This window comes from Cannabis sativa, chromosome 6, assembly GCF_029168945.1.
Source record: "Cannabis sativa cultivar Pink pepper isolate KNU-18-1 chromosome 6, ASM2916894v1, whole genome shotgun sequence".
NCBI lineage: Eukaryota > Viridiplantae > Streptophyta > Magnoliopsida > Rosales > Cannabaceae > Cannabis > Cannabis sativa.
In genome coordinates, this window is record NC_083606.1 from 68,602,863 (window position 1) to 68,616,233 (window position 13,371).

The 13,371-nt window shown below is 33.3% G+C and overlaps 1 protein-coding gene across 1 annotated transcript; it reads right to left on the reverse strand.

The window, feature by feature from the left end:
- Positions 1–9,036: 9,036 nt before the first annotated feature.
- On the reverse strand, positions 9,037–12,794 carry LOC115724995 (bZIP transcription factor 29). Its single transcript, XM_030654387.2, has 5 exons — positions 12,416–12,794; positions 10,821–12,268; positions 10,608–10,740; positions 10,422–10,506; positions 9,037–9,620 (listed from the first exon to the last, which is right to left on the reverse strand). The coding sequence occupies exons 2-5, from the start codon at positions 12,071–12,073 to the stop codon at positions 9,376–9,378; spliced, it is 1,716 nt and encodes a 571-aa protein (XP_030510247.2). The 5' UTR covers positions 12,074–12,268; positions 12,416–12,794; the 3' UTR covers positions 9,037–9,375.
- Between the last annotated feature and the right edge of the window lie 577 nt (positions 12,795–13,371).

Below are 13,371 nucleotides of genomic sequence, written 5' to 3' on the forward strand. Positions count from 1 at the left end.
GGCTCCAAGAGAACTGATCTTGGTTTGCCTTAAGAAAAGTGATTAGTTTTTATTTTAGTTCTTCCTCCAAACCTTTCCCAATGCTGACACGGTTTGTAGGATTATTTGGATCTAAATTCACCTCTTCTAATTTTCGATGGGCCTGAGTTGGTAATTTTCATCATGGATTTTAGGATCTAGATCTTCCAACTCTTCCTCGTTTTCTTCTATCAAAATTACCATCAATTGAAGGCTTGCCCTTCTATTTTTCAATTTCATACTATAGCATTGTCGAGCTAATAGTTGGTCGCCTTTAACAGCCCCTACTCCTGAATGAGTGGAGAACTTCAGAGACAAGTGTTTGATCGAGCTAATTGCCCCCATTCTTGTTAATGTCAAGCAACCCATTAGTATGTTGTAAGCAGAAGGGATGTCAACAACTAGAAACTTTGGATCTGACTTGTAGATAATGGTGATTCTCCCATGGTGAGTGGGAGTTCAATTGTGCTCAAACTTGTGACACTATCGTCGGTGAACCTTGCTTCTTCTAAACCCATCTTTTTAAAAGTCTATTTGTAGAGAATATTAATAGAACTCTCGTTATCCACTAGAACCCTCTTTTTCCTTTTATTAGCGAGCTGAACTGTTATTACGAGAGGATCTGTGTGGGGAAAATGCACATGTGATGCGTCTTCATTAGTAAAGACAATGGGAGGTTCATCAAACTTGGCCCATTTTAGGGGTTCTGGAGCAAAAGTCGATTTCTCGCTCTTCACTTCATTTATATACCTTTTTTTGAGCATTATTGCTGTTTTCGGCGAGGTGTGGCCCTCTAAATATGACTAGGATATCCTCACCCTCAACTGGGATAGGTTGTAATCTTTGGTTATTCTAGTTGTTGGGTAGATTTTGTTTTTTTCCTTTAGGTCTTACATATTGCCTTAAGTAACCTCGCAGATGAGATTTTCAATCTTGTCTTTCAACTGGCGGCATTGTTCAGTGGTATGACTGATGTCTCTATGGAAACGGTAATACTTGTTAGGATCTCGCTTATTTCTTGCATGTCTCATTGGATTGGGTCTACGAAATGCGACTTGATTTTCATTTGCGAGATAGATATTTTTACGAGTTTTATTTAATTTTGTATACACCGAGTATATTGGAATATATTTCTCGTGCTTCTTTTGTTTCTTCTTATCTTTTGATGAATCTCTTAACTCATCCTTTCTCTTGGCATTTAAGCCATTGGGATTTGAATTTCCAGCTTCAGTTGTCACAGTACTTGTTGTTGCAGTACTTGTGATGGGTTTGTCTCCCAAGCTAAATTTTAGCAGCTTCATTTCATTTCGCGCTTCTTCCTTCAGCATGAAGATTTGTGCTCTTTCATTGAATTTATTAATGTTTCTAACATGATGGCCTTGCAAATCATCCCATAATTCACCTCCTACGGTTGACAAGTCAGTTGTTATCCCAGCTTGAAGAGCTGTTAACTGAATACTATCATTCAAATTTCTGACTTTAGCTGTCGTATTACTAAAACGACTTAAGTATGCTTTTAGGGATTCCCTTGGTTGTTGCTTAATATTGGTTAATGTAGACGCTTCTAGTCTTCGATCCTTTGTAGCATGGAACTGCTTTTTAAAGTCCTTTGATAGTTGTTACTAGAAAGTTATGGAATGGTTGGTGAATTTATCAAACCAACTTCTTGCTACTCTTGTTAGAGAAGTTGGTAATAAAATGCATCGTAAGTTATTTGAAATATTGCTTGCTCGCATTATGGATTTGAAGTTGTTAAGGTGTGCCACAAGATCAGTTGTCCCATCGTATTAAGCGACATGTGGATTTTTGAATCCTTGAGGAAAATGAGAATTCAAAATATCATGATGAAATGGTTTTGTTTCCTCGTTTTGAATCGTATCTTGATAATTTCCCATACTCTTCATCCTGGTATTGCCTGAATTTATCTTCCAATTGTATCACTCACAATTGGATTGGATCCACAGGCTGTTGCCTGCCTGTATTCTGATTTAACTATTGTGAAGATCTAGTGCATTACAATTTTAAATGCTTGCATAGACCTTATTCTCGAGTTACTTCCAAATTAGTAGCTTTGAGAGTTACTAATACTCTCACGGTCATCTCAATAATAACGTCGCAATCCACCTTCCTCTCATGTTTGCCTGTCATGGGCATGAGTTTGAGTTGATCTGTTATGTTCGCGGGTCCTTGATCTTGATCCACTTGGATCTATACTCGAGTCAGTCTCTTATGGCTCTTCTTGCATTGGCCTTCTCCTTCGAAATAGATTTAATACACGACTCCTACTCAAGTAAGTGTGTGTACTATCTCTATCATTGCGATTAGGCCTTTGTTGGTGGCTTGGGGGTCGACCTATCCCAGGCCAATTTCTTACATTTCTCGCATCATGTCGTGGAATTTCTTGGTTTTCAGGTCGTGTTTACCTGGCATCTATATTCATGTGAGAAGACTCTAGCACCTCAAGTTGTACATTCCCTTGGTTTGTAAATCCATGGGAAGTTCCTGGATCGTCATGTCGAGTCTCTTGATTTCTTGTGTTTCTAGGATTTTATGGGTTTCCACCATCGATTCGATTGGGATATCTCTTACATTCTCAAGTTGTTCAACCTGAGTGCCTGAGGGATTCCCTTGGTTGTTCCCTTGTCTCCTAGTTTTAGAGCCTCGAGGCCTCCCCTGTAGTCGTCTCGCAGATGGATCAGGTTAATTTTGAGGGGCCTCTTGTTATGCAACCCTTGTTGCTGCCGCTTCGTGTTCTCATTTGGCGTTCCTCTGATTTGATTCAGCCAGGCAATGTCAAAGTTGCCTATTTTTCAGTTCCACTAGTGGAACATAGCTGATTGGATTATAAGCATCCTCACTTTGCCTTTTTGGGATTTGTTCCCCAGTTTGATTAGAGTCTCCACCGTTTCTTCCAGAACGGGAAGTTTCAGCATTGTTCATTCTTTGCGAAGCTGCTCCTTTACTAAACGATGGATTGTCTCTTCTGGCTAGTTCTCTTCGTTACATGGAGTATCGTCTTCCATGAGTGTGTTTTAAGGTTGTATTTTTTAGGAGGGTATTTTTTTGAGTTTTACTGCAAATACTCTTAATGAAAGCACCAAACTGTTAATGCAGATTTTTATTAACTAAATTGTTAGCCTATTTTGTAATAAATAAACTACAAAATTAATTATATAAAAAAATAATAAATAACAAGAAGGTCATATGTGGTTTTGAAGTTAAATCTTTATAGTCCACGAGTCCATCTTATTAAGGATAAATATGTTTGTATACAGAATACAATGATACTATTTTTAAGGAATAAACAATAGCAATATGATCTGTTTTCTCTCAAGATTGGCCGCCCCTTTTTCTCTAGGTTCTATCCCTATTTATATATGTATAGGGTGACAGTTATTCCTTTGAGATTTAATCATTTGTAACTGTTCATGAAACGTGAACATTCCTCATGTTTCATCTTTGTGCACGTGGAATAATAGTAAATAACTGTCCAACCGCTCTTTATCTTTATCCATAGACGGTTATGTTGACTAAACTAAATTGTTATCGTCGTTTGAATCTTATTCTTCTTAGCCATCTTTGTAGAAAAATATTAAGTGTTGAGTTACTATACATCTCACAGTCTTCCTCTGTCGTTGAGAGAGGTATTAGTGAGGTCGTTACTTCAATGCGTCCAGAGCGAGGTGAGTGAATGCTAAAATTATATTCCTTCCTTGAACATACTCACGAGTATATGGATCATTGAGCCGCAAGCTCATACTCATGAGTATGTGGATCAGTGAGTTACAAACTTATTGTCTACTCATTCTGAACAACTTTCATTGTGTATTTTATTTATCTCGAGATGGACCTATTTAGCTTGCTAATTCATCAGTCAATAGTTATTACTCACGTCTCGCTATTGCCTATATAGCGACGAGTTTGAGTATTTCTATTAACTGTATTTCTCGAGGCAAATTATTTAAGTACATTTAATAATGTGTGGTTTGAGCTGATTCATATTCTAAATTTGATACACGTGTCAGTTTCTTATTGATACTCGAAATATAAGTATAACATCCACTAAGTAGAATAAAAGCCAATCCCATGGCTAAAATATCCAAAATGTCTTTTCTTAGCTACTAAGCTACTTAAACTACAAAATTGTGACAAAAAATGACCAAATCTTCCCATTCCATTTTTATTAGGCATAAAATATGAAAAATATCAAAATTCATATATAACATATATGACACACCTAAATTTTAATAAAAATAAATTATATCTCAAATGCCTATTGTTGACAATTGGCCTTATTTTCCGACAATGCACATATATAACATAAATTGAAATTAAATCACTAATGAGCTGCTAATTTCTATGTCTAAATATGCAGTCATTAGAATAGGAAATCACAATATACCATAATTCTTATTCTTGTATTGTCACACGTTGATCTCTCTCCTTCCATTGAAGCAAGGTAGAAAGGGATAATCTTTTGATTGTTGAAAAAGTTGTGCTTCAAGGAAAATACAAACTAACAAGATTATAATTTTATGACAAATAATACAAAGGACAAAATATGGATTAAATAATATTACAATACTAAATAAAATATACACATAAAATAGAGAAAAAATAGATGAAGAGAAGGTTAATGTTTGAGCCTTTTTTGAAGTATGATTGGTATCAGTATTTATTTCATTTATTATTGATTGTATATGTTCTTGTATATAGTAATTTTATATTAAATATTTTTTTTACATAATTATTTAAATTATTTTAATTATGATTAATATGGTTTTTTAGTTTTTATGGCTAATGTGCCTTTTGATTTTGTAAAGCAATATGTCTAATTTTGTAAGTGGCTTGTTTTTTAATTTTGTAAGGCCAATGTGGCTAGTTTTTTTGTATGACCAATGTGGATAGTTTTCTTTTGTACGGTCAATATGGCTAGTTTTTTATTTTGTAAGGCCAATATGGCCAGGTTTGGTTTTGTAAGTATGGCTAGTTTATAGTTTTGTAAGGCCAGTATGGCTAGTTTTAATTTTGTAAGGCAGTATGACTAGTTTTAGTTTAGTAAGGCTAACATGGCTAATTTTTTGGTTTTGTAAAGTTATTATATGGCTAGTTTTAATTTTGTAAGATCAGTTTGGTCTAATATAACACATCAAATGTAGTGTAGTCACCGTCAGCAATAGAGATGAGAATAGATAAGTTCTAGTATTTACATCAGAGAATTCTATGTGACTATTTATATAAAATTTCACCAAACAAAGGTTACACTTTTGATTTACAACTCTTTATATTTCTCTCTGTTTTTCTCTCTTTGGATACTAACAAAAAGCTCTCTTTTTTTACATGAACATCTCTAGGAGGAGCTCACAAGGAGATACAACTCTCAGCCAAAAAGGCTCTCTTTTTCTGTGTTAAATCTGTTGTTGTTCTCTCTGGCTGTGACTTTTTATTTCTGCTTGTATCTCTTGTTTTGTATCTGAGAAAAATACCTCCTTTTATACTGATCTGTGATTCTGATCTAGGGCAGAGCCCTAGAGTAATATTTGTAACTGATTTTGTAACTGCTTCAGTTGTAACTGTCTTTGTAACTGTCTTTATGTTCTTTAGTCTTGATCTTAGTTGTATCTGATGTAAGGGTATATTTGTCAAACCCTGTGAGTAGTGTTATACAACTTAAGGATAAATAAGTGAATCTGAACCAACAATTTGTAAGGGAAATTTCATATTTTATTGAATATTTATTATGTATTAATTTTTTTCTCTTTATTTTGTAGGTGTTCTATTAGTGGGTTGGAAGTGACAACTCTCAGTTTTGAGGTTTTCTTTTCTGATATTAAAGTTTTATTGTCTAGTTCTCCTAGGGTATCCCTGCATGCCCTTAGGATAGACAATGAACTGTTTTAAATGGAAGAAAATTTTCATCTGATTGTGTAACTTTATTACCTTTGTTATTTTAACATGTATCAGTTTTTCTTAAAAAAAAAAAAAACACACAAATGTAAATAGCATATATATACATAAAAATGTGAAAATAATCTCAACATCACAACCAAGGGAAATCACCAAAGCTTGAACATCACCCCAAATGTAGTGGTGTTCGCGGTACGGGTGGTACGATTTTTGATTATTTTTTTAAACTTACCCGCACATGTATTTTTTTTTTTAATTTTCCAAACCGCACCCACATCATGAAATTAAAAAACCGTAGAAATCACACTGCATAAAATAGTGCGGTGCGGTGCGGTTTCTGTGGTGTGGATTATAACTAAATAATTAAACTATCACAAATACAGTAAAGTTAGAGCAACACCTGTCAAAAATATAATAAGGTTTGAAAATAAATATGAAAAAAAAAGTTTCAAGTTTCAACAATACAATAATTAGTGGGCTTTGGGCTAAGGTCTTCACATATTGGACCTAAATAAATATAAAATTAGTATTTTTATTAAATGTGGTGCGGTGTGGTTTGAACCGCATATTAACAATTCAAAACCGCAAACCGCGCGATTTAGAAAAAATTCAAACCGCAACTGCACTGCGAAGAATTTCAAATTTCATCTTTTTGCGGTGCGGGCGGTTTAAGTGATTTAATGAACAACCCTACCCAAATGTAATTATATAATATAAATACATATTAGTCACACATTAATATATAATAGGTGCGTTTGGTAACATTTTTTTTAATTAGAAAAGTGAAAATATTTTTCAAAAACAGATTCTATAAAATTGTTTTCACTTTTCATTTTTTAATTGAGATCAAAATTTTAAAAAATTTGAAAAAAAAAATCACTTTCAAAATTTTTTTGAACAATTTTTTTCCTTAATCAATATGTTGGACTCCGACTCAAACATGGACTTTGAGACCCGGACCTCGGCCCCGACCCCAGTCCCAGACTCGAACCACGGCCTCAAGTCCAGATCCAGACATGAACCCGACTTAAATAAAATAAAAAAAATAAAAATAAAAATTATAAAACACACTTTTATTTTCTATTTTTAAAATTAAAAAACAAAAGTGGTTATTAAACACATTTTTATTTTTTAAAAATATAAATTTTACTTTTATATTTGTAATTAAAAAATTAAAAAACAAAAATATTACCGAACGCCTCTAATACATATCACATTTTATATAACATGTCACATACATTTTATATTGCATGTCACATATGTCATAGTAGTATGACATTTCCGTTTTGAGTTTAAGTCTTCGTTGTTTTGTTTTTGAGCACCTTCCCGAAAAGTCTCATACTAATAGAATAAGTAAAATAATTATATCAAAAATAACTCTCACTTATTCTTTTGATGTAAGATATACCCAACATATTTTAATATAAAACATGACATATATATCACCTTTATTTTAGTTTAATATCATATTATTTGTTAAACAACAAATAATATAGCAATAATATATATTCTATCACTTAAAAGAAGTAATACATTCTCCATTCAAGAACTTATACATTAAAACGGATATTATATATATAAATATTATATATATATATATATATCAGTCTCAAATTATTAAACAAAATCATTGCGACCCATTATTTTATAAATTTGTTTATATATATAAAACATCACAAACATATTTATGGACTAATTAAATATTTATATATATATATATATAAAGGTGGTATAATTAAATTATATTATCCAAATAAATGTATAAAAATAGATCGTGCATGCATTGATATATACAAGTTTATAGTGAAGTAATTGGATACCTCTATTCTACTTTATGCAAACAAATCAAAAGAATCTTCTCATCTTATTTTGATCCCTTCTATCAACATCTCCCATTTTAACATCATAACTACTCTTTAATATCCTCATCTACTCCCAATTTTTATTTATTTATTTATTTGTATTCTAGAATATCAAAAACAAAATAAAATAAATTATATGCTTTTAAAACGAAAAGAAAATTTTCTTTTTTCAAAGAGAATTTCATTGAATAGACCTCCACCATTATATTCACATGCTTGCTTTGAGAATAACTTGAAACAAAATGCTATCTACTATGGTATGGCTTCTCGGTGCACCAAAAAATACTTGACTTTAAAACCATGATATTTAGCATAGAATTAGAAAACCAAACAGAATTTTGTTTTACTTTTTTCATGATGCCTTTTATCTATTTTGAGTGCCTTGGAGAGAGAGAGTACCATTGGAATTGAACCCTAGAACTAGAAGCCGAAATCCTCCGTCAACCTACCCAAAGTTACTCATATAATGAATTTTAATAAGGTAGCGCATTGTCATTACTTAATAATATTTTATAAAATTATTATATAAAGTTATATTGATACTTAATTTCTTCAATAATAATATGACATCGTAAAGAATATTAAGCACCACTGATATCTTTTAGCATTTTCCATAAATTTAAGTATTGCGATCTAGAAGTGTTAGTGTCATGAAGCATGTTTGTAAGGCCCAATTTTGAAGTTAGGACGCTAGTTAGGCCTAGATACTAATCCTAATTGCACCAAACATCGATATAACACCTAAAAGAGTGCTAAACACTAGTAGTGCCTTTTAATATTTCTCTTAAATTATATAAAGACACTGTCACTACAAGTGTTGTTTAGAATTTATCAAAATTTTAGCTATTGCAATCTGGAAAGCAACACTAATGCTTAGTAAATTTTGTAAATCCAATTGTTAATTATTTTCATTCTTGTGGTGTGGGGTTGTGAAGAAGAGCATTCATGGGATTTGATAGATTATATAGGAGAATTTTACTTGTTCATTCTTTGTGTTCTTTGTGTTTTAAACATCACTTATATTATTAATATTTCTCAAAAAAACCTAAGCTCACTCACTAAGTGAAATTATGACCTCATAATCTTTTAATATCAACAATGATGGAATCAAAGACCTTCATTCAATCCTTTTATTCTAATAGTATAATGCAAATAATAATAAAATAACAATAATGAATTCCTTAATGAAAACAAAGAAGAGTTTCACTCTTCTAGTATCACAACAAAACAAATCATGCCTACACAACACTTTCACATTCCAACAAATATATACTAATAAATAAATAATAATAATAATAACAAAACAAAAAAGAACATTAAAACATTACAAAACACAAATTTAACTTGTATAATAATAAGAAAAAAGACTAAGATGACTCAAAAACAAACTGCCCGAGCTGGACATTTAATTAAAAAACAACACACCTTCAACACTTTTTCTTCTACTTCTTGTTTTTGTTGTAGACAAAAGAACTAATGAATAAATGCACTTAATAAATACTAAGACCGATGACTCAATTAAAGAAGACCAACCAAATGAATAAATACCATTTAAGTTTTTTTTTTATCTTTTTTTTTTCGAACATCCTTAACTTGACTCGGTTTTTGAGGTTCCGTTACCAATCTGAGACTGCGACGAGGCTTGCTGTTGATGTTGATGTTGCTGGTTGTTGAATTGATTCGAATGAGCCTGCTGCTGCTGCTGCTGCATTTGGTACATTTGGGGGTTCATTGAGAGCTGTGACATGCACTTAGAAGGGATAGAATCTGCACCGAGCTCAGTTGTGGCGATTTTCAATCGTTGAACTTCGGCCGTTAAGGCTTCGTTGAGAGCTGTCATATTCAAGCACAAACATCAAATTTAGGTAAGAAAAAGTTAGCAGTACTAGAAAATTCATTCTCAATCAGGGCTAAAAGCAAGAGCTCAGCGAATACCTGATCGAAAAACTAACCAGAGAAGAACTTATATAATATTAACTTCTCTCATAATCTTACACACTTTCTCTAAACATAATACTTCTCCAACTGAAAATCTTGGTAAAAGTTGGTATGAAAATTTTAAAAATTTATCAAAATTAGGTATTTACTTAAAGAATACTATTAAGAATCTTCATCGACACGAATGCAAATGTAGAAAATCATGTAGAAAATCATGATTACCTATTATTTTTTTTTTCCTTTAATTTTCTTCTTTTGAGTGTAGCGTAACGGTATAACCTATTTACTAATAGCTTAGAAATCTTAGGTTCGAACCCGTGCCCTCCCCCTTTTTCTCACTCCACCCTAACCACTAAGCTAGACTTATTAGGGGCTATATCAACTTAATTAATTTAATATCACTAAGCATCATTTAGAATAAAGCTAAAATTTGTAATGTCAAGGTAAAAGTTAATGAGCATATAAAAAAGAAAGCATTTTTTACACAAAAACAACATGTGAATGTATTTTGATTCCAAACAACATATAGGTAACAAAAGAAAAAGATTACTTCTCCATAAACTAGAGAGCAAATTAGAGAATTTTGTAGACATGTTTCCCATATAACCGATTACTGTCTCGTCGATCAAGTTCAAGTTATAACGAGCAAAAATAATTGAATTTATAGACAGAAAAATCTATGAGGATGAAACATACCATCTCGGAGTTGTGCCTGCTGTTCCATAGCTTGAAGACGAAACTTCAACTCATTATTCTGGTTAGTGAGCCCAACAGAATCTCTCTAAGTAAGACCAAGACAACAATTAAAAAAATTAGTGATATGGGAATTGAGAAAGGGGTATGTATCAAATCAATAATCTCTTTGAGACAACTCTCTGGTACCTGCAGCAGTGTAAGTTGTGCAGACAATGTGGTAGCTTCTGTTTGCAGAGTCTGAACTTTGTGCTCCAACTCCGAAATGTACCTCATCTTCCTTTCTTTTGAACGGGCAGCCGATTGTCGATTAGCCAAAATCCTATAATGAGATTAATATATCAACAAACAATAACATGTTGAAAATATCGACATGAATAACAAAGTAGAGAAATGTATTACCTTTTGGCACGCTTTGGATCGGTCAATGCAATCTCAGCGAGTTTATCATTAGCCATTATTTTCTTTAGCTCAGCGCCACTAAACTCCCCATTCCCAAACTCCAAGCTGAAAGCATTGGAGTTTCCGTCCATGGAGTCGCTCGGGGAATGTTGTCCACTGCGATTTCCTTGTGAAACTTCCACTTTCGGGGATTCCTCCCCAAAGCTCAACTTATCCATGAAACTATCCATAGAAACGCTCCTGTAATGCCTTGAGGTTGGAGCAATATCTCCACCAGCACTCCTTTTATTCGAACTCGATCCAGTTCTCCCATTTGCACTGCTTTCAGCTTCATTATCGCTACTATCACCACCATTAGTCTTAGTCCCGCTCGCTCTACTATCCAAATCTTCGCGATTCTCAGTCCCGCCATTCTTGTCATCATTCCCAGAAGAATTCAATGCATCAATACTTTCCAAGTTCATGTAAGCCGAAAACAAGTCATCAACCACCTCACCCTCAGATTTCCTCTCTCCCATTCCTTCAGCATTGCTTTCACCACCTCTTTCCCAACTCATTTCCTTCTTCACCAACTGAGCCGGGGGCTGCTTCATTACAAACCCGGAGTTCTCTCGGCTCGACATAGACCGCTCAAAGCCACTGGAAACCCCCAGAGGAGTAAAAGGGGGTGATGAAAACCCAAATGGGATATCGCTGTTCGAACGCCGGTGAGATTTCCGGGGTGGCAAACTCTCCCCAACCCTCGGTGAACTACCTTTGCTGCCAAAGGGCGAAGAAGGCGGCAATAGCGCATGGGAATTAGAGTCCCTGTCCTCCATGGCCACGTCGGTCGATAATTGGTCGGAAATTGAAGTCGACGGCGAGTCCCGGTACGGCGAAGGACTCAACGGAGGGAGTGAATCGAGAGAGAAAAAGGCTGGCTGAGACAAAGATCGAGAATGAGTTGGTCCCGGATTGAAATTCTGAGAACCCATTTGTTGGTTGGTCGGACGGGAGACTGGGATCTGAGAATACGGTGAAATGGGTGGGATCTGGTGAGGATGTGAGGGTGGTATACCCACTCTCTTACCACTATCACCACCATTATTAAAGCTTTGAGGAAAATGCCGAGAACGAAACTGTGAAGGGTTTAATTGAGGTATGCTTAGTTGGTCTACGGCTAAAGGTTGTTTCATAATTGATGAAGACGAAGTTCCAAACGAAGATTGAAGCCTTTGAATCCTTTCACTATGAACTTCTTCAGTGTCACCCATTTCAACTTACTCAAACAAAACCAATATCACCGACTCCTATAAATATATCTCTGTATATATATATATATATATATTTATATATATGATCGATACTCAATATAACAAAAAACCCACCTCAGAAAATACTTCAATATCCACTTCAAGCATAACCCACTTCCCTCTTTTCCCAAATAAACCAGATCAAATTCCAAAACTCTGCACAAAAATCAATAAACCCAAGAACAACAAAAGCTCAGCATTTCACCATTTACACATACACAACACAACTATCTTATAATACCCAGTCAAAGAAATAAGCTATAAACAACAATGGCGAAGGAGAGAGAGAGAAATAGGAGTTACCTTAAGCAACACAAGAGCTGACTATTGTTGTTTGTCTGCCATAATTGGCGGAAGCTCCTCCAAATCTAAAGCCGACCCTTTTAACCTTTTATATATAATTATATTATACAATAACAATAATTGTAACAATATAAATAAATTTTTTCTTTTGGCGGAAATGCCAAAGATCTCTCTCTCTCTTCTCTCTTCTCTCTTCTCTCTTCTCTCTATTCACTCTATCTGAAACTAGCTTTTTTTTTTTTGTTTGGTTTGGTTTTTCTGGTCAGGGGTTTCTGAGAGAAGAGGATTAGCACTAATCACTGTATTAGTAATTAGTATTAGTATTAATATTAGTATTAGTATTTTGCCACGGATTTCATGACTACTACTACTTCTACTATCACAACGACGCGTGAAAGTGAATTTAATTTAAATAATAAAATAAATTTTCATTTCATTTGCATTTCAATTTCATTCCGACCTCATTTTAATTTGAATTTATTCAACAATGCAAATTCCTAATTAAGACAATTTTATATTTTTTAAATAAATAAAGGAAAATAAAATGGGAAAATCCTTTCTGTAATACGCGCTTTTTAAACGCGTGTTTTTTTTTATATGGAAAATATATAATATATTAGATGTGTTTTTTTTTTTCACATTTTGGTAAACAAAAGAAAAATAATAATTAAGATATGATATTAATTTCTTCCGACAAAATTTGATTTGATATCTAATTTTTATTGGAGGGACATAAATTTGAATGAGAAAAAAAAAATAGATTTTTTTTTTCATTACTATATTTGTCAAGTTTTTTAAACGGTTTTTTTTTTAAAAAAAAAAAATGGCTTGTTGTTATTATTTATTACTTTTTTGTTATTAGATATGAAATCTTTTTAGTCAACAAAATGAATCGAATTGCAGATCTTATGCCTTATGGATATTATTTATAGTAAATTTCCTAAAATATAAAAAAT